At 36.3% G+C, this 25,735-nt stretch overlaps 1 protein-coding gene and 2 pseudogenes across 1 annotated transcript in view; all 3 read left to right on the top strand.

Moving 5' to 3' along the window:
* Positions 1–239: 239 nt before the first annotated feature.
* The window catches only part of LOC103511847, a 45,845-nt gene continuing 20,349 nt past the window's right edge, over positions 240–25,735 (top strand). Inside the window, exons 1-2 of the mRNA XM_026825481.1 lie at positions 240–367; positions 457–867. Of these exons, the coding sequence (XP_026681282.1) occupies positions 249–367; positions 457–867 (530 nt within the window). The 5' untranslated portion in view covers positions 240–248. The remainder of the gene's footprint in view (positions 368–456; positions 868–25,735) is intronic.
* Positions 3,783–3,900, top strand: LOC113468518 (annotated as a pseudogene).
* LOC113468517 lies at positions 16,332–16,449 on the top strand (annotated as a pseudogene).

Below are 25,735 nucleotides of genomic sequence, written 5' to 3'. Positions count from 1 at the left end.
AAACTGTAAACTATATTATGTGTATGTGGTTGTACATAATTTCCATTGTTTTTAGTGCTGTAATTCAAACTGAAGGGGGAAATCAATGTTATTTCCTAGGGCCGGAAATATTGAACTGCTGGATCATTTCATTCTGTATCCAGGGGATATTTACTCCATTATGTTTAATGGTCAATACTACTGTTAGTACCAGGTACCTAGGTATTATGCATATGTATGTGTTTGGTTTTATTATAATATAATATTGTATGCATATGGTTTTGTTTCAGCTGAATCAAGAAGATCAGTCTCAATCGCAATCTCAATCAAATAGCAATAATTCACCTCCTCGTAAGATAGAAGAACCTGCTCCAGTCCTTCCTAATACATCAAACAGTCTCAATCGCAATCTCAATCAAATAGCAATAATTCACCTCCTCGTAAGATAGAAGAACCTGCTCCAGTCCTTCCTAATACATCCGTGTATGTTACATGTAACAATAAGAAATCCAGCTCATCTCCTAATCCTGCAACATTACCTGAGTCGGGAAACCCATCATCGGAAACATGTGATAACCCATCTGTGATAAAAGCCTTAACTAATCCTTCGGAACCGGTACTATCTACACTCGTTAACCAAGAGTTAGACAATAGTTTTAAACCTTCAGACGGCCTAATCAGTTCAGGAGGTAGAAGAGTTTCCCTAGCCGCTACTTCGACTCTGAAAAACGAAGCCGACAAAGTTTCGGCTGATAAACGGCGTGCTAGTACTTCGTACTTGAACGGACAGACTGAGTTGTTGATTGGAGAATTCAATAACGTCAAGAATAAGATCAAAACAACGGCCGTTGTAGAGAGGCAACCAAGTGATGAAGAAGATCTTAACAGGTAAGAATGCAAGTTTCATTATTAATTTCTTTGAACAGCCACATTTGGTAGAATAATTAAATCAAGTTAGAATACGACAGAATACAATTTGGAAGTATTATGACACATGCACTAAAAATAAAATAAACTCTTCTCATCCAACTTTCTAATCCAAAAATCAAAACTACAAAAAAAAAAAAGAAAAAAAAAATTCCAACCTGTTGGTCCCTGTAATCCCGGTAGTAAAACGTACCTAGACAAACAAAACAGCTCTTCTTAGAAGCAACTCATTCATGTCTTATTTTTAGCATAGGGGAAGACCCTTTGCAAATGAGTATGCATAAAAAATAAAACCAAATCATTAGCTAGAAAACCAACACCGAAATGTGTCACCAGATAAGATTAATAAATAAAATAATCACCAAAACTAGGCGTGGATGGCAGGTACACTTACATGTGGACACTTGATGTACCAGTTACCCTGGGGTGGTTCTACTCAGCAGGACACAAAATGTGTGGTTAATGTGGCGCCTAGGGCAGAACCTGAGGGGTGACCTAAAACAATGACGGGGGAGACCTAATTATCTCGATAGTTTTATAGAGGCTTTGAACCACTCTGCAATCTGTAGGTTGATTTCTATGCAACATTAGGGTCCTATTACAGATCATACCACTCAGCAATCTGATGTAGGGTCATTTCTTTGCAAAACCAAGACCCTATTCATTTTTTTTCCATAGATTTCTGCACTTTGCATTTCTTTATTCCATCCTGGGCCTTAAAATGTGATTATAAAAATAGAATTGCAATTACAATTGTTTTACGATGTTTTATTAAAAATTAACAAATTATACCACCACCATTTAAGAAACAACAAATCCAATAGATAGGTATACATCAACTAACTCCAACCACTACGCTTGTTGACAAGTTTTGTAATTTACATTTTCCTAATCTAATTTGTTCAAAACTTGTATAGGGTGGCGTAAACTAATATGAATGAATGTAGGAGCAAATAAAGTAAATGACAAGTGTAATAATGCTCAAGTGCTATCTTCTAGTCTAGTGTAATAATGACAAGAGTAGGTATAATGCTCTTGAAATAACTTTCGCAACTAACCTAACTTATTGAATATACTTATTGTTAGTTTGGACTGTCAAAATAGAGCTTTTGAGTATATCAATATCCAAAAATAAATACTAGTAACTTATTACTCAACTCTTTGAACTTACAGAAATATAGCAACCGAGTAATCTTAATAGTTGAAAAATTCGATTCAATCCTCGCGAAACTAAGTGCACCCCGAATTATTTGACAGTGTAAGGACAGACATAGGTGGTATGTCCAAAATCAGATTATTTCATACATACTTTCATGGAAGACATTCAGAATCCTCGAGAAAAAAAGAAAGAAAACATAGGCTTTATTATTCCATACGTACTTTCATGGAAGTCATTCAGAATCTTTGAGAAAAAAAGAAAGAAAACATAGGCTTTTATCTTGAAAATGTTTTAACCTCCCCATATACCGTAATGGAAAATTTGGCACATCCACTAAAAGTATTAAGTCCTCTCTTGTCTTCTCTTCTCATTCAAAACCCTACATAGCTGTTTACGTAGATATGTACGAGTAGGTTTATAAGATAGCACAAAATGTTCTATGAAGTTTGACGTGAAGAATAATTTTATTCCGAAATATTTCCGAAACTTTTTAAAGATGATCAATCTCTTACCTCAGAATCAGAAAGCATATTGAATTCTGTTCTCAGATTGCCCCAGGTTTTCAGGTTATTCTATGAAGAATGGATGGATTCGTAGCTCATTGGCTGATAAATTTTCGGAGGTGGCAAACTGAAATTCACTGGAAATTAACCATTATATTTCTAGGAAAAAGGTCCATTACAAAATTGGAAATTCAATTTATTTATTTTTTCAAACGACTACTGATAACGAATTTTAATTACTCACTTTTCAAAGGATTAAAGAACGAATTCTATTTTTAGAACCGGAATTAATTTGTCCTAAAAAAAAAGTAATAAAACTACAGCTACCTACTGTTATTAAACTGTGACTCACGAGTGCTGAATCAGTCTACAAACATACAACTACTGACTAGAACTCTTTGAGCCTAGGTAGTGCTTGCTGACGGATACTTCCATCAGCACATTTTTAACATTCATATCTATTTCGGTCAGCATTTTAGAAAAATGTGGGTTTTCGTCATATATTGCAATTTTAGTTGTGGGTCAAGTGTCAAGTGCTTACTTATTTCTATTTCAATGTGTGTCAACTCCATATTTTAAGTGTCCAACTAGGTACTTAACCTTCATGACATTGTGGCGGGCACAACAACACAATTTCTCACAGTCCCAAAATTTCTATCACGGAAGATTGAAATTTCCATCAACTTTGGAATTATTAGCTAGCACCTGAGAGCTATATCTAGCTGATGAGATCAAATAAGAACGAAACGTGTCCTAGGCTGCTTAAAAGAATTAGCTTGAAGCTGTGACCAAACATAGTCAACCGTCCGTGGATTGATATCGATCGACGGCCGATTGTTGTTAATCTATGTTGTCGAGGCAGTGTGGACGGTTCAGTCGACAGCAATAGACGACCGGTCGACTGTGTGTGAACACACCCTTAGAAATGTGACTTAATATTTCATTTCATTTATTTTGTCTAATTTCCCGGTTGTGTTTCTAATTTTCCCGGTTCTGTCTTGTTTTCAGCACTTGATTTCCCGGAAAATCAAAATGTTCAAGATGCTTTCGTCATTGCCGTCGAGCAACAAGCCAGGGAACGGCTTGAACGACTCTCGGCACTCAACCGTATCAAACCCGTTGATATGTCTCAGCTCTCCTTTCAGGTAAACCAATTTTACATTCTATGTATTTGTAAATTTTCAAACAACCAATATGTATAGATTGTATAGCTTACCAGCGGCGATAGCACTTTTAATGCACCATTTCCCCACAGATCACGGAAGTTAAGCAACGTTGCCCGTGGTTAGTACCTGGATGGTGACCATCTGGGGAATCCGCGTGCTGCTGGGTTCCTCGCTCCACTCAGACTGGGTGAGGTTATATTGAGGAGGCGGGTAGCTTGTCGCCAAATGGTGGGTAAAACCCCCGTCACGAGAAGACCTAAGTTGTTAAAAGTGACGTTATACCCCTATACCTATATGTAGCTTCATCGATGCCGATGGTTGCTAAACTCAGAAATGCATGTACAGTAGATGTAAACAAAGTTCTATGTTGAGCTAGTATTTTAAAACCCTCTTGTGATGAAATGCTAGTCCATTTAGGTGGGTTTACACGCTCAAGCCATTTGCACAAACTGGCTTACGCATGCCGGTTTGTTTGGTTTGCACAAAACTGTGAGAGGAACCTAGAAAGCTTCGTTAACCGTATAGCTTGGGAATGGCTGTTCTAATGAAAGCTACTAATAGTAGGTGTAGGTCTATGTAATGAGTAGGTATGTCTGTATAATAAGTAGGTATGTCTATCTAATGAGTTAATGTTAATGGGAATTATAATGCTCTTTGGAAATTTCTCTAATCACGGCCTTTGCTTATGGTAAAGCAGAAATTATACGGATTATCAGGTTACCATGGTAACAAACTTATCACGGTTACATCGCTGTGAGAGAATTGCCTTATTTTGATAGTATACTATCTGATATCGGTTACTTTCTGATATTGGTTATTTGTTGTTGTTTTGAAATGTCGTACATAATAATATTATAAACAATTAGTTCATTCAATGAAATACATAACATTCAAAGTAGAACAGTTTCAGTTAGCATTGCCTAATGTCTGTGTCATAGCATGGACAGAGATAGCCTTATTTTGATAGTATACTATCTGATATCGGTTACTTTCTGATATTGGTTATTTGTTGTTGTTTTGAAATGTCGTACATAATAATACTGTAAACAATTAGTTCATTCAATGAAATACATAACATTCAAAGTAGAACAGCTTCAGTTTCAGTTAGCAGTTAGCATTGCCTAATGTCTGTGTCATAGCATAACTGGCTTGCGCATGCCGGTTTGTTTGGTTTGCACAAAACTGTGAGAGGAACCTAGAAAGCTTCGTTAACCGTATAGCTTGGGAATGGCTGTTCTAATGAAAGCTACTAATAGTAGGTGTAGGTCTATGTAATGAGTAGGTATGTCTGTATAATAAGTAGGTATGTCTATGTAATGACTTAATGAGTTAATGTTAATGGGAATTATGCAGAATAAGCAAGTCATCTGTCTGAATTCTGATTAGATTCATTAGAAGGTAATTACATCATCAAATAATTATGATCAAAGATACCTACTCTGCCTAATTTATCAAGATCTTCAGCTGAAACTCGGTAGTGTTGAACAAAAGTACCCTCCAGATCATACTGTTTTCCAATGCCGAATTAGGGTATTATAGCTTCTATTCTCTATTGTTTAACATTGGATTGGCTCATAATCTCATATTTCAATGTGAAGAGTTGAATATTACCTTGTTTAATTTTATATTATCTGATTCAGCCGTTTTCAAGCTCATTACTCACTGCATCATAAGTGCTTTTCGTGGTACCTCCCTCAGATGATTCCTCTTTCTAATCATTTATTTATTCTTAGAGCTCGTTCACACTCGAAAAAAAATAGTGTCGTGTGTATTGGGAACACTCTCATTTAAATTACATCGCCTACAGGACATTCGGGAAAAATCTATTTTATAGATCGATTGAAAATGAGTAAATAGAATAAAAAAGAAACTTGATTTTTTTTCCATTATTGAGATTGTTGTGAACCGCTGTTCTAATAACTAATAAGTTAAGAGTATACACAGTACATGGCAGAAAAAAATAGTTAGTATAGTTTCATTGATGATCTCATAATTATAGGTATCTATTCAGTAATTCAGTCATAGCCAGATTAAGATTCTCAATTTACCTCGCACCTTACCGTTTCCCTCTTGGAATTACCAACTTCTTAATCATTGCTCCTAATGCCCCCACGAGGCGGAGTGCACTTAGATTTAACCCCAAGAGGGGCTCAGATCGTCACAGCCTGTTCACACTGCACGATTTTTTTTTTTCGTCACGAATTTTTCTTTGGTTGTAGTTACAATGTATATGTCATATTATATTATGTAGATCTTCTGAGTATTCACAATAATTTTCTTCAAGTACCTACCTACCTACTACCTATAGGTAGTAAATATTGTATTTAATGAGCTAATGACTAATAGAGAAGGTAATAAAATAGATCAGTTGCGCTTAGTTGGGTGATGTTTCAAAGTCATAGAGCAGGAAAAATGAGGACCAACGGAATTTTCCTTTTTCTTCTACGACTTCTACATCCCGAGATAGGTAAATCGATTAAAAAAATGCCGGTAAATCGTGAACTTTGACGTCACGGTATACGCTCCCGTAGGCGATGACGTCACATCAAATGTCCCAAGCAAAGCTCCACATGAGTGTGTTTGTGCGCATACGTTTCTGCGCATTTCTTTCTGCTCCTCCGCAAGTGTGCTCGCATACTAGCGCTACCTAACGGACGAAAAAAAACAACTGCGTAAAGTCTGACGTCACACATATTTGAACTCTTTCATTAGAACGGAAAATAAAAATTGAATTTTCGACCTGTTACAGTTATTTTTTCGGAGTTTTGACCTCAGATTTGGATTTTTCCCAACTTTTTACATAGGAATCGACCAGTTAATTATAATTTTTACCCATTTGCAACTGCTCTATTGTGTCATTTCCAATAGGTAGATATAAATAAGTATACTACCTACTTGAAAGAAGGGGGGAAAATCAAGGAGTGAAATATCAATGTCCAACTGACGACATAAAAATACTCGGAAAAAAAGATTTTTTTTTTTCTAAAACAATAATTTATTCTTAATTGGGTATATTTTTTTCATTAAAATAATTTCCCATTGAATTGAACTTAATTATTTTGATGATCAATAGGAAGATTTTCCAAGAAGTTGTAGTCTAAGAAACAGTAATACCGCGTAGGAACGGGCCTGATTGTGGACTTTTCCCGTATGCAATAACTGTGAGGTTGGTGACAAAGTGTAATGGTGGCTGACATTCAGTAGTTGTGAGTGGACCGATCATCTTAGACATATCGGAATTATTACAAGTGTCATTTCAGGAGAATTTCAGAATGGGGTTTTTCATACTCATCAAATTAAATACCGATGGTGCTTTTAGTGTGTAAACAAATACCAATCGTGAGTTCCTAAAATTATACCCATCTTAAATAAGTTGGAGATTGAAATTATTATTGAAGTTATTAACATTTTTACTAGTGTCATTTCAGGAGAATTTCAGAATGGGGTTTTTCATACTCATCAAATTAAATACCGATGGTGCTTTTAGTGTGTAAACAAATACCGATCGTGAATTCCTAAAATTATACCCATCTTAAATAAGTTGGAGATTGAAATTATTATTGAAGTTATTAACATTTTTACCCATGATGATTCATTCGAGCTTCATTCATAAAAAATATGGAGTACATGTGTGAGGTACCTACATGAATTAATCCGTGTAAAAACTCTAAATCCGAGGAAGTTCCCAGGCATTCAAATATAATCAGAGTCCAGACCGTGTTCATATTTTTTTGGACTGTGACTACATTCGTAATTTTTGTGTTATAAAAACGTGTTTTTAAACTTTTTAAAACCCTGAATTTCTACTGATAGATGTTGTTTTACTTCTAGTGCAGTGGATAGGTTAGTTTAACTTATCAAAAGTGTAATCGAGGATATACGAGTATTATTAGCAAAGGTAATAGACAAAACGCTTTTGAAAACTAACATCTACTCACCTTAATAACAGCTTTTCAAAAATATCACTACTTCTAACTTTGCACAGCTCTAACTTTTAATTTAATTTGCGTCTTTTGCATTTGAAAGTGTAAATGTTGTTCGAAAAGTTTGACTGTTTAAAATTGCCCTTCGCTTGGGAACGGAACACTTTTGGGTGTTGGGATTCAATGTTATGACGATTTTGTTTTCATTTCCAAGTTTTGCTTGAATTTTATGACTTTTATAATTAGGTGTTGTGTGAGAAACAACCTTGAGCTTTTCATTTTTCATACTTGGGAAAACTTTCACAAATTCACAATCCTTGTATAGTGGAAATGAATTTGTTTGACTCTCAACATCTAAGTGAGGTAATTTTAATTGAGCTTATAAAATCAAACTTATCAATACGTGCCAACTCAAGTCCATTCCAAGATTTCCAAGTCATATCCGAGTACACCAGTGCAAATTGATTGTTGGCAAATCAAGAATATCACTCATAATATGATGTTCTCAATAATGACATCATGAGATAACCTGAATTTTCATCGCCTTACATAACACACCTGTTTACAATGAGACTGTGTTGGAGTGCTCCTCCTGATACAAATCTGAAATCCACTGGCGCCACTCGAAATGTCCAATCAGCAAAAACCGGAAAGTAAGTAGAGAAATTATAAACAGACAAACGCGATAGCGAAATGTGCTGTCTGCTGTTCTACGTATAAACTAGTTATCTTACCTATTTTATCTGAGTATCCTCTGTCTCCCCCCCCCCTTTCCCTCCCTACCATCCTGTACATATTGTAAAGTTGATTTTGATGATTTGGCATTTTTGGTACAATAGCACATCCACTAATCTTAATATTGCCAGGCATTCAAATATAATCAGAGTCCAGACCGTGTTCATATTTTTTTGGACTGTGACTACATTCGTAATTTTTGTGTTATAAAAACGCGTTTTTAAACTTTTTAAAACCTATGAATAAGATTCTCTATTGTCTTCCATGTTATTTCTGAGGCTATTGTTATTGTTTATGTTTTTATACTTAAGACACAACAGGACATCGAAGTTTTATAAGACTCTAGGCTGGGCGTTATAATTATAATAGAAGTTTCATTGAAACTTAAACAATCGACCAGATTAATTGCTTAAAGCGCTTTCTACTGCTCAACATAGCGTTACTTTGTTTCTCTTATAAGAGCTTTTTCTGTTTCTTAAGATTAATTCGGGCTTAAAGTCACATTACCGTTTTCTGTTTTGATGAGATTCGAACCTGGGACCCTCAGGTTCCCAGGTTAGGAGTTGACCACTCAGGCAGATGGTAGGAACAATAGATACACTCTTCCTTTGTCCAGATTCGTAAAACTAATCTTGCTTTGTCCAGTTGATTCTGATCTATTATTCCTTGCATAAACATGAATCAAATCAATTACCTATTATTACTTCAAATCTAGCGCTCCTGTAGTTTGTAGCTTCCTCAATAAAAAGCGTCAATCCTAGAGGGTTTAATGAAACAGCCGCTAAAATTGATAGTCTAAAGTCTAAACTGATCGGCCAACGAAAAGTGAATATTTTGCTCGATTTTCCTTGGATAACGTGAATTTTGGTATTAGGATAAGTAGCTCTTTAGCTGACAGTGGCATCAATAAACATTTTTAGGAAACTGTGAAGCTGTCAGAATATTAAGCCAGGCAAGAAATAACGTACGGTGTAATTCTATGAATATTTTTCTATTCAACACCGTTATTTCTCAGTAATGAAATCTCGAGTGATCCATGTATTGTTGTAGGTTGTACGAATAACGTACGGTGTAATTCTATGAATATTTTTCTATTCAACACCGTTATTTCTCAGTAATGAAATCTCGAGTGATCCATGTATTGTTATACGATGTAACATGTAAGGATATTTTCCCGAGACTACCAAAATTTGTGTATCGGAAATATTTGATATGAAAGTCGTTGGAAAAGTATGCTGATGTATTCAATAACAGGATATTGTAATATAATTCTGAGACTTACCTAACTTACCAATAGAGATACCTACCTATACCAATTTAGGTATTAGGTATCCGGATCTATATCAGAGTTAACCAGAAAAGTAGGGTAACCAAGCAACGACGATGTAACATGTAAGGATATTTTCCCGAGACTACCAAAATTTGTGTATCGGAAATATTTGATATGAAAGTCGTTGGAAAAGTATGCTGATGTATTCAATAACAGGATATTGTAATATAATTCTGAGACTTACCTAACTTACCAATAGAGATACCTACCTATACCAATTTAGGTATTAGGTATCCGGATCTATATCAGAGTTAACCAGAAAAGTAGGGTAACCAAGCAACGTACCTACTTGTTTCAGTTGTATCGGGGATTTCATATTGATGATGATATTTGTAAGCAGTTTAATAACTGATAATGTTTATACTAATTTTAATCATACCAGTAAATTTTATCAAACAACTTAAAACGAACTCTATTATAAATTATAACTCATTTGATTTAACTAAAAAAGACAGAAAAATAAACATAACTTTCGTGTACTAAACGTATTTTTCAATTTATAGATTATTTTGGAGAAAAGAAAGACTGAAACTGATTGTTCAATTGTTGAATTGAATGAGTCTTGAATCGCGCCAATGAAAATAGAGCGGAAAATGCTCTTGACTTTAGCAGTTTTCAACATCCTCGGTATTTTTCGCTTTCCTGTGGCCCTGGCGGCGGATATGTGAACTTTACACTTACACACAGATTACAAGTAGATAACTAACTATGAGTTAATGGTAGTTCTTTGAACTGAAGGCGTGTAGGTATTATTAGTTGCTTGTTGCTTGGAAGAGAAGTCCTCATAAAGCCCGATAAGGTGCAATCGAGTTCAATTGTTGAATTGAATGAGTCTTGAATCGCGCCAATGAAAATAGAGCGGAAAATGCTCTTGACTTTAGCAGTTTTCAACATCCTTGGTATTTTTCGCTTTCCTGTGGCCCTGGCGGCGGATATGTGAACTTTACACTTACACACAGATTACAAGTAGATTAACTAACTATGAGTTAATGGTAGTTCTTTGAACTGAAGGCGTGTAGGTATTATTAGTTGCTTGGAAGAGAAGTCCTCATAAAGCCCGATAAGGTGCAATCGGGCTCCTTTGTTTTTAACATTTTTACCAAAAATTTCACCAACCATGAGTGGATATTTTTTTAGCCTGTTGGTTAAATGGTTGCTCACTCAGAATTACTACTCAAATAAGCCTACGGTTTCTTACGCAGAAGTACAACTCAAACGTTCACTCGAGGCTGAGATCATCCTTAAGATCCAACTCTCGCTTCTGAACACTGGATCAAAGAATCGTGATGGAACATAGTTCCCGTAGAAATACAAAGTTTTATTATATTTAATTTCTGATTCTCCTCTTTTCTAACCAAGAAGATGTTGGAGGTCACTGCGATGAAGTAAGAGTGAACTATGGGTTAGCCGCTCTGTAATTTCCTAACATTCTTACTGACTGAACCTTAAAATAATATAATTACAGAACTTTCAAAATAATAAAGGAGTTCAATGCAACTCTTTTACTTCAAACCGAGGAATGTTTTACCGACTTGAGGTGATACCAACACTTTGGAATGTTACACCAATACAAAAACACTCGAGTAGGTAGTACCGTCGTAAGTGGCGGTCTCTGAATGGGTGACTGTCTGGAAAAATCGCATATTTCTGCATAAATCTGAAGTGCACTCAGCTTTGAGGACAATAATTGAAGAGCTGGCATTCCGATGTCTCTACAAGGTGACTTTATTAACCCCGATTATCATTACAAACGTTACACATAAGGTATCTTTGGCCTGATTAGCCTCATTATTTCTAGCCCAATTATCCTTAGGAGCATAAAATGAGTAACTCCCCCCACTCGCCTATGGTCGATTTGATTTTTCTTCTTCTTCTTCTTCTTCTTCTTCTTCTTCTTTCTTCGTCTTCTTTGTGATACCAACACTTTGGAATGTTACACCAATACAAAAACACTCGAGTAGTACCGTCGTAAGTGGCGGTCTCTGAATGGGTGACTGTCCGGAAAAATCGCATATTTCTGCATAAATCTGAAGTGCACTCAGCTTTGAGGACAATAATTGAAGAGCTGGCATTCCGATGTCTCTACAAGGTGACTTTATTAACCCCGATTATCATTACAAACGTTACACATAAGGTATCTTTAGCCTGATTAGCCTCATTATTTCTAGCCCAATTATCCTTAGGAGCATAAAATGAGTAACTCCCCCCACTCGCCTATAGTCGATTTGATTTTTCTTCTTCTTCTTCTTCTTCTTCCTCTTCTTCTTTCTTCGTCTTCTTTTTCTTCTTGTTCTTCATTTCATAATTGAGTTTGTCTAGTACAGCCCTCATTTCTAGCTCATTGTGTCTCTGACTGTGAGTTCTGATCTCGAGGTTCGTGATTTAGGTTTGGCTCTGGTATTTCTCCTTCCACCAAAGTAATTACACGAGATGTTGTAGCCTGGTATACTATTAGCCTATTGTGAAGTATATTGGTACCGATTTAATAATTTCTCTTCCAAGGTATGTGGAGTGTCTAGGGTATGTCAATGACTTGTGCTTGTGTCGATACCTGGTACAAATGTCGACTGGATTACCTATTAGATTAATAATGATGGCGAGGGAGACGGCTACGTCACAGAGACGTGGATTGGCAAAGTTGTGGTGACTTAACAGAACAGAACGCTTGGTGAAACAATTGGAAATCTAATTACCTACGAGTATCTAATATGTACGTACAACCTACATAATATAAGTGATAAGAGACGTGGATTGGCAAAGTTGTGGTGACTTAACAGAACAGAACGCTTGGTGAAACAATTGGAAATCTAATTACCTACGAGTATCTATGTACGTACAACCTACATATAAGTGATTTGTACCTACAAGTACGTAGGTAATACCTATAGATACTTACCTACACACATAATTTATTAACAAATTGTAGGTATATGATGTGGGTTTATTACCCGAGGAAATTTTTGCCATCCAACGGTTCAACCCAACTTTTATTTCTGTTTTGACCCTGTTTAATAAGTTCGATTCAATTCAATTTTGAGAAGCAGAACCTTTTATAGCCAAATAACTCAACCTAGGTACACTTATTTCGGTTGTCCAGTCACTGCTTCGTACAAATTTACCCCATAAAAACGGAACATTGGGTATTGTCAGTAAAAGCTCAACATTTATTGTCACAGCAGGCTAAAAGTATGAATCGATTCGCCATAAAAAAAGTAACATGGGATTGACTCGCTCCTAACGGCAACTTTTAATACCCAATAAATCGCTTTTTAGGGATTAATTTCCTATGACAGGGCTAATTGTAATTGAATGTACAGTGAGTAACAAATTATGACATTGTATGTGTGAGTACTATTGAAAGGATCCCTAGAAGGAAGGAGAAGAGGACGAGGAAGAAAACGAACATCTTGGATGCAGAACCTGAGAGAATGGTATCAAGAAACAAACATATCCCTATATCAAATAGTTCAAGATCCAATAAGATTAGCCAATTTGATTACCAACGTTCAGTAATGGACATGGTACCAGAAAGAGAAGAAGAATTATATTTTCCTTTCGGAAACGGAACCGGTTCCCGATGGTGCGCCATCTTGGATTTCCTATGGTTTAGTACAGGCGCTATCATGCCAAAAGAGGGGAATCAAGCTTCAGAAGAGGGGAAATTCCAAAAGGAAAATACAACTGTATCTGTTACTTATGCCCGGGACTATACAGTCTCATGTTGACCTCTGAGCTTGTTAGGAGACTGCTTGGGCTCAGAGTCCGATCGATAGACAAGTGCAAAATTTCGCCGCAATTTGGGACACAAAGTCGGAGCCTTTTGCATGACAAATTGGTGATACCACTAGACGAACTGTGTGGTTATGTGGTAGTATACACGTATAGTGATCTGTTATGAAATCTAGTAATAAATTAAGGCCCACCACACACGTTGCGATCACAGGAAAGGCCCAGCCTAGTCCAGACTTCTTGCCCTAGGCCCGCCACACACGTCACGGTCGCTGGAAAGGCTTGGTCTGCACAGTCCTGGCCTCCAGTGACCACTGACCACAACGTGTGTAGCGGGCCTAACGGATCAGTATCCTGTTTGTTACATAAAGTGTTCAACTCTTGAGTTAACTCTCTTGACACATTCAGCCAAATTTGTCAAATGAATAGTCGGATTTTAATTCAGTATTCGCATACTTAATCATGTACGAATATTGACATCCAAATACAACTATCCGAAACTCTTTGTAGGTATTCAATAAATCAATTTCACCATCGCTTTGATGCCAAAGCAAATATTGTGTTAATAAAAAGCCATTCCTCATAGTACTTGGTTTAAGTAAAGATTGATGCAATTTCACCATCGCTTTGATGCCAAAGCAAATATTGTGTTAATAAAAAGCCATTCCTCATAGTACTTGGTTTAAGTAAAGATTGATGTGATAGCAATGACAAATTGACAACTAATGGTATTCGCGTAGTTCCAAGGAGAAATTACAGTTCCCATGAGGTACAAGATGACGAGTATTGTTCAATGAAGTAAAGATTGATGTGATAGCAATGACAAATTGACAACTAATGGTATTCGCGTAGTTCCAAGGAGAAATTATAGTTCCCATGAGGTACAAGATGACGAGTATTGTTCAATGGCTTTTACTTCAAACCGAGGAATGTTTTACCGACTTGAGGTGATACCAACACTTTGGAATGTTACACCAATACAAAAACACTCGAGTAGAGGAAACTGAAGAACATGAAATTAAAACTAAATGATAAAATGTAAACAACTAAACATGAGAATATGAACTAAATGAACATACATGAAATTTCGATGCTACCAAAAGTTTAAAATGACGCTTAGAAAAGTGTGTAAAAAGGCTCAAGTGAACTTTAACTCTGAATTATTATTATCAATATGAAGGGTTAAGGAAGGGTACTGATTTGACGAATAATTATAATCCCTACACATTCACACAATTCCAGCTTAAACTTCGCTGTTTTTTACGTGAAAATCAGGATTGAACAAATAATTATATAAAATATCAATATTTCGAGGGAGTCAGTTTTTTTACGAACAAGGCTATGAAGTAGGTACGAAAAAAATTATGCTCTTTTACATCCATGCCGATCGGAAAAGTCTGAAGTCTGGTTAGAAAATTTCCGTCACTGTCGGAATTCGAACCCAGCAGCTTCGAGTTCAGAGTCCGTGTTTCTTTACCATTCAGCCACAGAGGTGAAAAGTAATGGACTGTAAAGTTTTCGGTCCCATTATTTATTTATTTTTTTATTCAGAGAACGTGCTTATTTCCATCACCCGTCTCTTTTTCTCCAAGTAGGCAATTCTTATAAACGTGTGCCCCGTCTTTATCAATGCAGAGAAAAAATAGTCAAGTAATGATTCATAGGGCTTCTCATGTGATAGCTTTGTTACTAACCAAACCAAGGCCGAACTTAAGCAAATCTAGTAGGGGAAGAAACGGGGGTGAAGTCCATAGAATAAAGAGCAAATAGATCTTGAATATGGATTATGGACACAGACTGGCTAGGATTCAATTGAATCGGCCAAGCAATCACCATTTTTATGACTGAGATCGCATCAATAAAGTGGTGATTTAGTGAACTGTTCTCACTTGCTTAGAAAAGTGTGTAAAAAGGCTCAAGTGAACTTTAACTCTGAATTATTATTATCAATATGAAGGGTTAAGGAAGGGTACTGATTTTACGAATAATTATAATCCCTACACATTCACACAATTCCAGCTTAAATTTCGCTGTTTTTTACGTGAAAATCAGGATTGAACAAATATATAAAATATCAATATTTCGAGGGAGTCAGTTTTTTTACGAACAAGGCTATGAAGGAGGTACGAAAAAAATTATGCTCATTTACGTCCATGCCGATCGGAAAAGTCTGAAGTCTGGTTAGAAAATTTCCGTCACTGTCGGAATTCGAACCCAGCAGCTTCGAGTTCAGAGTTCGTGTTTCTTTACCACTCAGCCACAGAGGTGAAAAGTAATGGACTGTAAAGTTTTCGGTCCCATTATTTATTTATTTTTTTATTCAGAACGGAAGATTGAAATTTCCATCAACTTTGGAATTATTAGCTAGCACCTGAGAGCTATATCTAGCTGATGAGATCAAATAAGAACGAAACGTGTCCTAGGCTGCTTAAAAGAATTAGCTTGAAGCTGTGACCAAACATAGTCAACCGTCCGTGGATTGATATCGATCGACGGCCGATTGTTGTTAATCTATGTTGTCGAGGCAGTGTGGACGGTTCAGTCGACAGCAATAGACGACCGGTCGACTGTGTGTGAACACACCCTTAGAAATGTGACTTAATATTTCATTTCATTTATTTTGTCTAATTTCCCGGTTGTGTTTCTAATTTTCCCGGTTCTGTCTTGTTTTCAGCACTTGATTTCCCGGAAAATCAAAATGTTCAAGATGCTTTCGTCATTGCCGTCGAGCAACAAGCCAGGGAACGGCTTGAACGACTCTCGGCACTCAACCGTATCAAACCCGTTGATATGTCTCAGCTCTCCTTTCAGGTAAACCAATTTTACATTCTATGTATTTGTAAATTTTCAATCAACCAATATGTATAGATTGTATAGCTTACCAGCGGCGATGGCACTTTTAATGCACCATTTCCCCACAGATCACTGAAGTTAAGCAACGTTGCCCGTGGTTAGTACCTGGATGGTGACCATCTGGGGAATCCGCGTGCTGCTGGGTTCCTCGCTCCACTCAGACTGGGTGAGGTTATATTGAGGAGGCGAGTGACTTGTCGCCGAGCGGTGGGTGAAACCCCCGTCATGAGAAGACCTAAGTTGTTAAAAGTGACGTTATACCCCTATACCTATCGATGCCGATGGTTGCTAAACTCAGAAATGCGTGTACAGTAGATGTAAACAAAGTTCTATGTTGAGCTAGTATTTTAAAACCCTCTTGTGATGAAATACTAGTCCATTTAGGTGGGTTTACGTAATGGACTGTTTACACGCTCAAGCCATTTGCACAAACTGGCTTGTTTAATGATTCCTCATTACATGGGGAGTATTTTAAGATAGGAAATTTTCGACCAAAAATCGGACGCCGTAGGCGGCTCAGGCTCGGGATTTTTTTTTTCAAATACGTGTTCCGCAAATGTAATAGAAAGTCGTGTGATGTTCACACCAGATTTTTTATGACTGAGATCGCATCAATAAAGTGGTGATTTAGTGAACTGTTCTCACTCGACAGTCTAAAATAATAGCTAATAATAATATATCACCATATTCTAAGCTGACAAGTCTAAATTCTAAAATAAAGCACTAATTACCTTAAAACTTAGAAGATTCGACTGAGAGAGTTAGAAAAATTAAAACTCTCAAGTCTATTCAGTTCAATTCTAGCAGAATAAGCAAGTCATCTGTCTGAATTCTGATTAGATTCATTAGAAGGTAATTACATCATCAAATAATTATGATCAAAGATACCTACCTACTCTGCCTAATTTATCAAGATCTTCAGCTGAAACTCGGTAGTGTTAAACAAAAGTACCCTCCAGATCATACTGTTTCCCAATGCCGAATTAGGGTATTATAGCTTCTATTCTCTATTGTTTAACACTGGATTGGCTCATAATCTCATATTTCAATGTGAAGAGTTGAATATTACCTTGTTTATCTTAATATTGATGATTTCGCACTTTGGCACATCCACTAATGTTGACATTGATTATTGGTACCTTCTTCTCTGATGCTGTATTGAAAAATTTGCTATAAAATTTGGTAGATCAATATGACACATCCACCAAAATATTATAGTCTTCACTTCTCCATTCTCTGTTTATTAGAAAGTTTGGTGTTTGTGACAGGTGACACATCCACCAAAAGCATTAGCTCTCTCTCTCTCTTACTCGGAAATTCGGTAGGTAATTGTGACACATCCACCAAAAATAATATGAATTCTCTCTCTTTTCATTCTCCCTTTCCCTCCCTTTTTCCTTCCCTCAAAGTTGTTTTAGATTAGGAGGTGTTTTATTCTTGTAGTAGGTGCCTGCCAGTTGAAACCCCTCAGATCGCTTGTCCACCGAGGTAACTCTCAGGTTTCTAGCACTAGCTGCTAACATTATCGTCTTCTGGATTGTAAAGTCTTTAGTCATACTGTTTTATCTGCAACACAATACGCCAACACTATTGCGTATTACGTCTTTACGATTGCATACAGGTAATTGCTAATTAATAACTAAGTATGCGAGATGTATGCACCATTTCCTTTAGAAAATGACTCACTTAAATTATGTCAACAGTGGCTCGAAATAATCGATAGGGCTACGTGTTTAGAATGCCATCGGGATCAATATTGTCCGATTTGGCTTTTTGACTTCCGCTGATCAGGCCATTTTCTTTTTCCTTTTCCTTTCTGATTCCAACGGGATCTGCGGCATAAAACCCCATCTGGGTATGAGACAGAAAATATTTGCTAGGATTTTTGAGCTTACGAACAACCAAACATTGAATAAACATCCTGCTTTTTCCTTTTCCTTTCTGATTCCAACGGGATCTGCGGCATAAAACCCCATCTGGGTATGAGACAGAAAATATTTGCTAGGATTTTTTAGCTTACGAACAACCTAACATTGAATAAACATCCTGTACCTACAAGTGTATGTTGTAAAATTAGATCATAAACTAGACTTCGAATATGTCTAGAATTTCAGACCGCAAAAATAAAATGATCTTGTGTCATCAAATCGTAAAATCCACACCGTTCAGTAACCACAGACTACTCTACTGAACTTCTGTGCAAAGATGATCAGTTTTTGACCACCGAAACTTCTTTTATTAGATTTTTCCGAGCGGCGTTTTTCGTCAGCCTCTCAATTAGCCCTAACTAGGGTGATTGCTTTGGGCTGACATTTGGTTTTGGCTACAACTGCCGTCCTACTACTGCGGCTCGAAATAATCGATAGGGCTACGTGTTTAGAATGCCATCGGGATCAATATTGTCCGATTTGGCTTTTTGACTTCCGCTGATCAGGACATTTATCATGCGGATTATGCTCTGTGAAAAAATTAATCTTGAGACGTATTATTTTGAGGTGGTGTAGTGGTCAAGACGCTCGCCTGGTAACCAGGCTGGCCCAGACGATCTATGAAATTTTATTGTTTGAGAATTTGACCACAAAACCACAATAATAGTAGTAGTGTACTTCTGAGGTAAAGGATAGAATTCGAGCAGTATAAATAAGCACTATGATTAATTGAAGTTTTTTGGAAAATATTTTGAGAATTTCTACCTTGTGTCTGTCCATTTTCTATTCGATTAATTGTTTTCATTTTAATATTTCTTCTTCCTCTTCAATTCAAATCAACTCCACAAAAGAAAGCTCGCCTGGTAACCAGGCTGGCCCAGACGATCTATGAAATTTTATTGTTTGAGAATTTGACCACAAAACCACAATAATAGTAGTAGTCTACTTCTGAGGTAAAGGATAGAATTCGAGCAGTATAAATAAGCACTAGGTATGATTAATTGAAGTTTGGAAAATATTTTGAGATTTTCTACCTTGTGTCTGTCCATTTTCTATTCGATTAATTGTTTTCTTTTTAATATTTCTTCTTTCTTTCAAAAGAAAGATAGTATAAAATGCAAGTTATTTACTTAAAATCAAAATCAAGGTAGAGCATATTATTTGTCACCAACACAAAATTCTAAGCGTGGGTCGTCAGTAAATACCCAAGGCCCGTTCGTCAGTAAATACCCAAGGCCCGCGCTGGTGATATTAGGCCCACGATTTCTTTGTTACCCAGTCCTGTTATCGTGTTGTGGACCATCAAATAATGAGGTGCTGGTTTGACATAAGGCCCGTGATTTCTTGTTTGCCCAGTTCTGATATCATATTGTTCCACGATCAACCCACTGAGCTAGTAAGCTCCTATACGCTGAGTATAGTGAGCACTGAATGTCAACCAACCATGACGTCTGTTTCTAGTTCTTCGATTACTTTTATTCAGTTTATTAAATTGTGTTAGAAATATGGTAAGTATAGAGTGTACCAAAAGTAGAAGGGCAACCTCCGGCCTTCAGAGATCAGACGTAACATCGAAGAACTGGGAACCAACCATGACGTCTGTTTCTAGTTCTTCGATTACTTTTATTCAGTTTATTAAATTGTGTTAGAAATATGGTAAGTATAGAGTGTACAAGAAGTAGAAAGGCAACCTCCGGCCTTCAGAGATCAGACGTAACATCGAAGAACTGGGGTTTGAATACCAGCAGCTCAGAGACAGTGTTCCTTGTCTTTGAAATTCAGGAACACTCAGCCTCTTGAGGATAAATAAAAGCTACTTACTTATAAAAGTGTGATGGCCAGTGGCAGGGCGACAGCATTATTGACCTAAAAAGATTCATTGTACTTACAGAAATGAAAAAAACACAAGACGCTATTTGTAATACCGTGATACCCCAAAAAATTGTAGAGGGTATTTTAGCTTCAACACAAATAATTAAGACTTTTATACAGACCTGTCCAGCGGTCAAGACAGTGGCATCTAAATCGGATTTCGCGGTTTGAGGACAGGACTGGGTGTTAAAATAAGGTCTATAATATTTGACAGATTTTACAAATGTGTCACTGCTTGTTGTTGGTTAAAGAATTTTAATATTTGCGAATATTTATTCGTAAATGGTTACAGCAAATTAATAATTAATTAAAGTTCGGTACTCTAAAGAAAAGCAAATTAAATTTAATTTCGATAGTGGACTTTCAATCTTGTGTTGGGCACAGTTGATAATTGCCTAATACTTATTCGTAAATGGTTACAGCAAATTAATAATTAATTAAAGTTCGGTACTCTAAAGAAAAGCAAATTAAATTTAATTTCGATAGTGGAATTTCAATCTTGTGTTAAGCACAGTTGATAATTGCCAAATATTAAATTTGATATCGATCAAATATGAGCTGACATGAAAAGGATTTTCTAGGGTATCACTTGCTACATGAAAACCTAGATGACATAATTACCTATGTTGTTACATCAATTACATTTTCAGTCATAGTAATTGCATTAAATATCAATGAATCAGGTTTGTTAACATCAATATTGTATAACGTTACATAAATCACATTCAGGAGATATGATTTCAATTTTTTGCATTGATATTTACATCAATTTGATCGGATTGAAACACGAGTTATGCAGGTACATCAATTGTAATAGGTCACATAAATTGGATTGAGTTAAATAAATAATTGCATTCAGTAATGTCAATTGAAATGAGTTATATTACTTGCTATGAATTGCATCAAGTTCAATATGAGGTAGAGAGCAGGTGAGCTTGATCCAATCATAAAAGTGCGTTCAATTTAGTAGGAATCAAAATACAAAGAAGAAATTCTTCTGTTCAGAACTGAAAACAGGTACCAGAGATGTTCTTCAGGTCTTGATGACTAGAACTTCTCAGCTACACTATAACTATAGAAACCGGATAGATTCCAAAGCGTTCGTTCTGTAGAATAGAATATAGAAGCCAGGAGCCAGAGATTGAGAATACCTATGGTACTTGGGTATAGATTCCAAAGCGTTCGTTCTGTAGAATAGAATATAGAAGCCAGGAGCCAGAGATTGAGAATACCTATGGTACTTGGGTAGGGGGGGGCCAGAAATACCTATCTTCTTTATTTTATAATATGTTCTTTAGTAAAGAATTAGGTATGCTTGTGACAGGATCATCATTCTAGGCTCCGAAGACCTTTTCTTCCTTTTTTATTTATTTTTGGTGCATTCCATTGAACAAAAAAGAAAAGGTCCCTTTTATGGTTCTATTGAAAAGTGTAAGCAGGTTTATTTTTACCTGTGTTTTGTGTTCAGTCCTGTGAAACCTGTGCTAGTGCAAGTGTTTTGGTAAAATATTCAACGTTCTTATTTTTTTCACCGAATTTTTCATTTATAAATAACCAAGTATTAATTTTAAACCAATAATTGCTTGATTTTTAATTTTTTTGATTTATTTCTTGAAAAAAGTTGCGATATTTTTACGTTTTCTTGGGTTTACAAAGTGATTTTTTTAAGAACCTCTGCTGAGGATGCATTGAAGTTTTGATTGAGAAGTTCATGAATAAGATTCTCTATTGTCTTCCATGTTATTTCTGAGGCTATTGTTATTGTTTATGTTTTTATACTTAAGACACAACAGGACATCAAAGTTTTATAAGACTAGGCTGGGCGTTATAATAGAAGTTTCATTGAAACTTAAACAATCGACCAGATTAATTGCTTAAAGCGCTTTCTACTGCTCAACATAGCGTTACTTTGTTTCTCTTATAAGAGCTTTTTCTGTTTCTTAAGATTAATTCGGGCTTAAAGTCACATTACCGTTTTCTGTTTTGATGAGATTCGAACCTGGGACCCTCAGGTTCCCAGGTTAGGAGTTGACCACTCAGGCAGATGGTAGGAACAATAGATACACTCTTCCTTTGTCCAGATTCGTAAAACTAATCTTGCTTTGTCCAGTTGATTCTGATCTATTATTCCTTGCATAAACATGAATCAAATCAATTACCTATTATTACTTCAAATCTAGCGCTCCTGTAGTTTGTAGCTTCCTCAATAAAAAGCGTCAATCCTAGAGGGTTTAATGAAACAGCCGCTAAAATTGATAGTCTAAAGTCTAAACTGATCGGCCAACGAAAAGTGAATATTTTGCTCGATTTTCCTTGGATAACGTGAATTTTGGTATTAGGATAAGTAGCTCTTTAGCTGACAGTGGCATCAATAAACATTTTTAGGAAACTGTGAAGCTGTCAGAATATTAAGCCAGGCAAGAAATAACGTACGGTGTAATTCTATGAATATTTTTCTATTCAACACCGTTATTTCTCAGTAATGAAATCTCGAGTGATCCATGTATTGTTATACGATGTAACATGTAAGGATATTTTCCCGAGACTACCAAAATTTGTGTATCGGAAATATTTGATATGAAAGTCGTTGGAAAAGTATGCTGATGTATTCAATAACAGGATATTGTAATATAATTCTGAGACTTACCTAACTTACCAATAGAGATACCTACCTATACCAATTTAGGTATTAGGTATCCGGATCTATATCAGAGTTAACCAGAAAAGTAGGGTAACCAAGCAACGTACTTGTTTCAGTTGTATCGGGGATTTCATATTGATGATGATATTTGTAAGCAGTTTAATAACTGATAATGTATCATTGACTGAACTAAACCATTTACCGTGAAGGTTAGTGGATGTTTCCATTACACCAGTAGGGAAGTAGGGAGTTCTCCTATGATGCACTGATGCGGCGGTACCACAGGTTCTATTAGACTTAGCGTGACCAAAAATGTTGAAGGGGGAAGGGAACTGATAATGTATCATTGACTGAACTAAACCATTTACCGTGAAGGTTAGTGGATGTTTCCATTACACCAGTAGGGAAGTAGGGAGTTCTACTATGATGCACTGATGCGGCGGTACAACAGGTTCTATTAGACCTAGCGTGACCAAAAATGTTGAAGGGGGAAGGGACCCATTGTTAGTACGGAAAACACTATTTACACCTACAGGTTGATTCAAAATAAGTTTCAATAATGGTTCCCTGCTAAAGTTCTGTCGCTTGGACTAATCAGGATGCAGGTTTTTAGTTACGTCATAGTCTTAAAACTCACTGGAGGGAAAACTGTAGGAGCGTTCTCATGACACTCAACAATCAAGGAAGGCAATATGTCGCCAAATGTTCAAGATGAGCCCACTCTCAATCATAAATCACTCAAGGCTAAGGGTTAGGTAGAAGAAAATCTCAAACTTTGACCTCGTCCTTTAGACAGATTATAACTCGAATAATGAACAGACTAACAGACATTTGGTCATCAAGTCTGTAATAAAAACTTAACCCATATTCACTAATCGTTCCATTTTTAGAAACGCAAGGGAAAAAGTTTTACTGAAAACCGTACGGTTCGTAATTTACACCTGAAACGCATTTTCTACCCTCATTTTCCTGTGCCACGTTTTCAGTATTATCTTGCGCTGTTTGCTGTTTTGACAAGATATTTCATATCCCCCTCCTGTTGGCCCATCCTAGTACTCTCCCCCCCTCCATATACACAGCACTCCTGTTTTCTGAGCTTTGGGAAATAACACCTGAAATCCGAACCCCATCATTTTAAATTTCCTGTATGTGTAATTGTTCAATTACGAGTATAGACAGACTCTATTTGTGTTTGCAAGTTTGTTTTGTAACATGGGAATTGGGAATATTGTACTCCAGTGTGTTGTACGGATTCCATTCTCAACAACTTTTCCGCCGCGCCGTACCTAGCTCTAACTGTTCCCTGTTCTTTGTTTATTTGTTCAGAGTGTGCTGCTGGTGCTTTGTTCAATTGTTTATACAAATTTTAATCATACCAGTAAATTTTATCAAACAACTTAAAACGAACTCTATTATAAATTATAACTCATTTGATTTAACTAATAAACACAGAAAAATAAACATAACTTTCGTGTACTTACTAAACGTATTTTTCAATTTATATATTATTTTGGAGAAAAGAAAGACTGAAACTGATCATGTGTATACTTACCAAATTGGATTAGATGTTGTATTGTGAAAATATTATAGACTTTATGTGCTAGCTGGTTCCAAAATGAGATTACCTAAACTCCTTTGGTAAGTTCTTTTGTCAGTAATAACCTTAATTATAGCAATAATTTCTTTCTCATGAGATTTTCTCGTCTTAATATTCTCTCATTTAAAACTTTCTTGGGCTTTTATCTTTCTTTAAATGTGGATACCTCTTTTCTAAATTTTTATTTGCCTTCTATTTTTATATTTTCTTTCACACCTGCCATGCTTTTTCTTAATAACTTTATCACAGCCATACCTGCTTCAATGGAATTTTTCTCAAGAATAGTTAAAGAAAAATCCGATAAGTATAAGGTTACTTACCTATACATAGAAATCCTCAACTTTATCTACATCCATAAATTCACTACAAATAGATATCCTAAGCTCCCCATAAAGTTGGGGTGAGATTATAGCATTATAGACTGATTTATTCCTTCTGTTTACTGTGGAATGAGATATGTACCTTCTTTTATTGTCTTCTTCCGGATATGACTGAAATATTTCTTGGCCTAAACAATGTCTTAACAGATAACCCACGTTTCACTAAAGAAATTTATGACATCACCAGGGATTGAACCTGTTTTATTGTTACGTATTTGACCGGTAGCATATCCTCGTAGAGTAGGGGATTTCTAACTTCTAAGGGCCGCATGAGAGTCGGCTTTTACTTGCAAGTTCGCAGGTGAATATAATGGTTAAATAGAGCTCTTCAGGAGACTCTTGTTACTTAAAGGAAAACCTTGAAAAAAAAAGTCAATAAGAGTTCCACTCAAACTAAAAGGACAAAAAATCCATTTTTTTGCCAGGATTGAACCCACGCCCTTCTGTTTACGAGGCGTCCATAAATCCACCGAGGTCAGGCATTATAAAGTTTTGGAATGTGGCTGTGCGTTATGATGTTGGGTGTTATGCCATTGGGTGTAGATATGGGCTCTCATAATCCAAACCTTGGATGTCCTGTAGTCCTCATCTTCTGAGAACCTCAAACCAGAGGGACTGACTCAGAACCCAGACCTCACTTATGACATTAAGGACTAAAACCGGTTCTCGATTCGAGAGATTCCTGAGTTCGTGTTTGGTTTATCCCCGCCCGAGAAAATACGCCGTGTAAGAAAAGAAACGCCAAGAAATGGGATAATCATAAAAATCAGCTGTCCATTTTTTTTTTTTATCTAATACCTATCAAACTTGGACGATGTACTTCATACGTGCTTGCGCAGAAGCCAAAATTCCATTTTAAAATGATTCTCTTTAGAAAACAGGGGCTATGCGCCATACCTTCATGGCGATTAATGACTTTTTTGTACGATCAACTGTTCACGTCCCGTATAATAGCCACGTCAAAATTCTCATTGATGAGTACCAAAAACAGTAAATATTTACCTTATAAATCC

The sequence above is a fragment of the Diaphorina citri genome, unplaced genomic scaffold (genome assembly GCF_000475195.1).
Source record: "Diaphorina citri unplaced genomic scaffold, Diaci psyllid genome assembly version 1.1 scaffold758, whole genome shotgun sequence".
Lineage (NCBI taxonomy): Eukaryota > Metazoa > Arthropoda > Insecta > Hemiptera > Psyllidae > Diaphorina > Diaphorina citri.
Note: the sequence above shows the minus strand (reverse complement) of the source record. Positions and strands in the feature narration are given on the sequence as shown.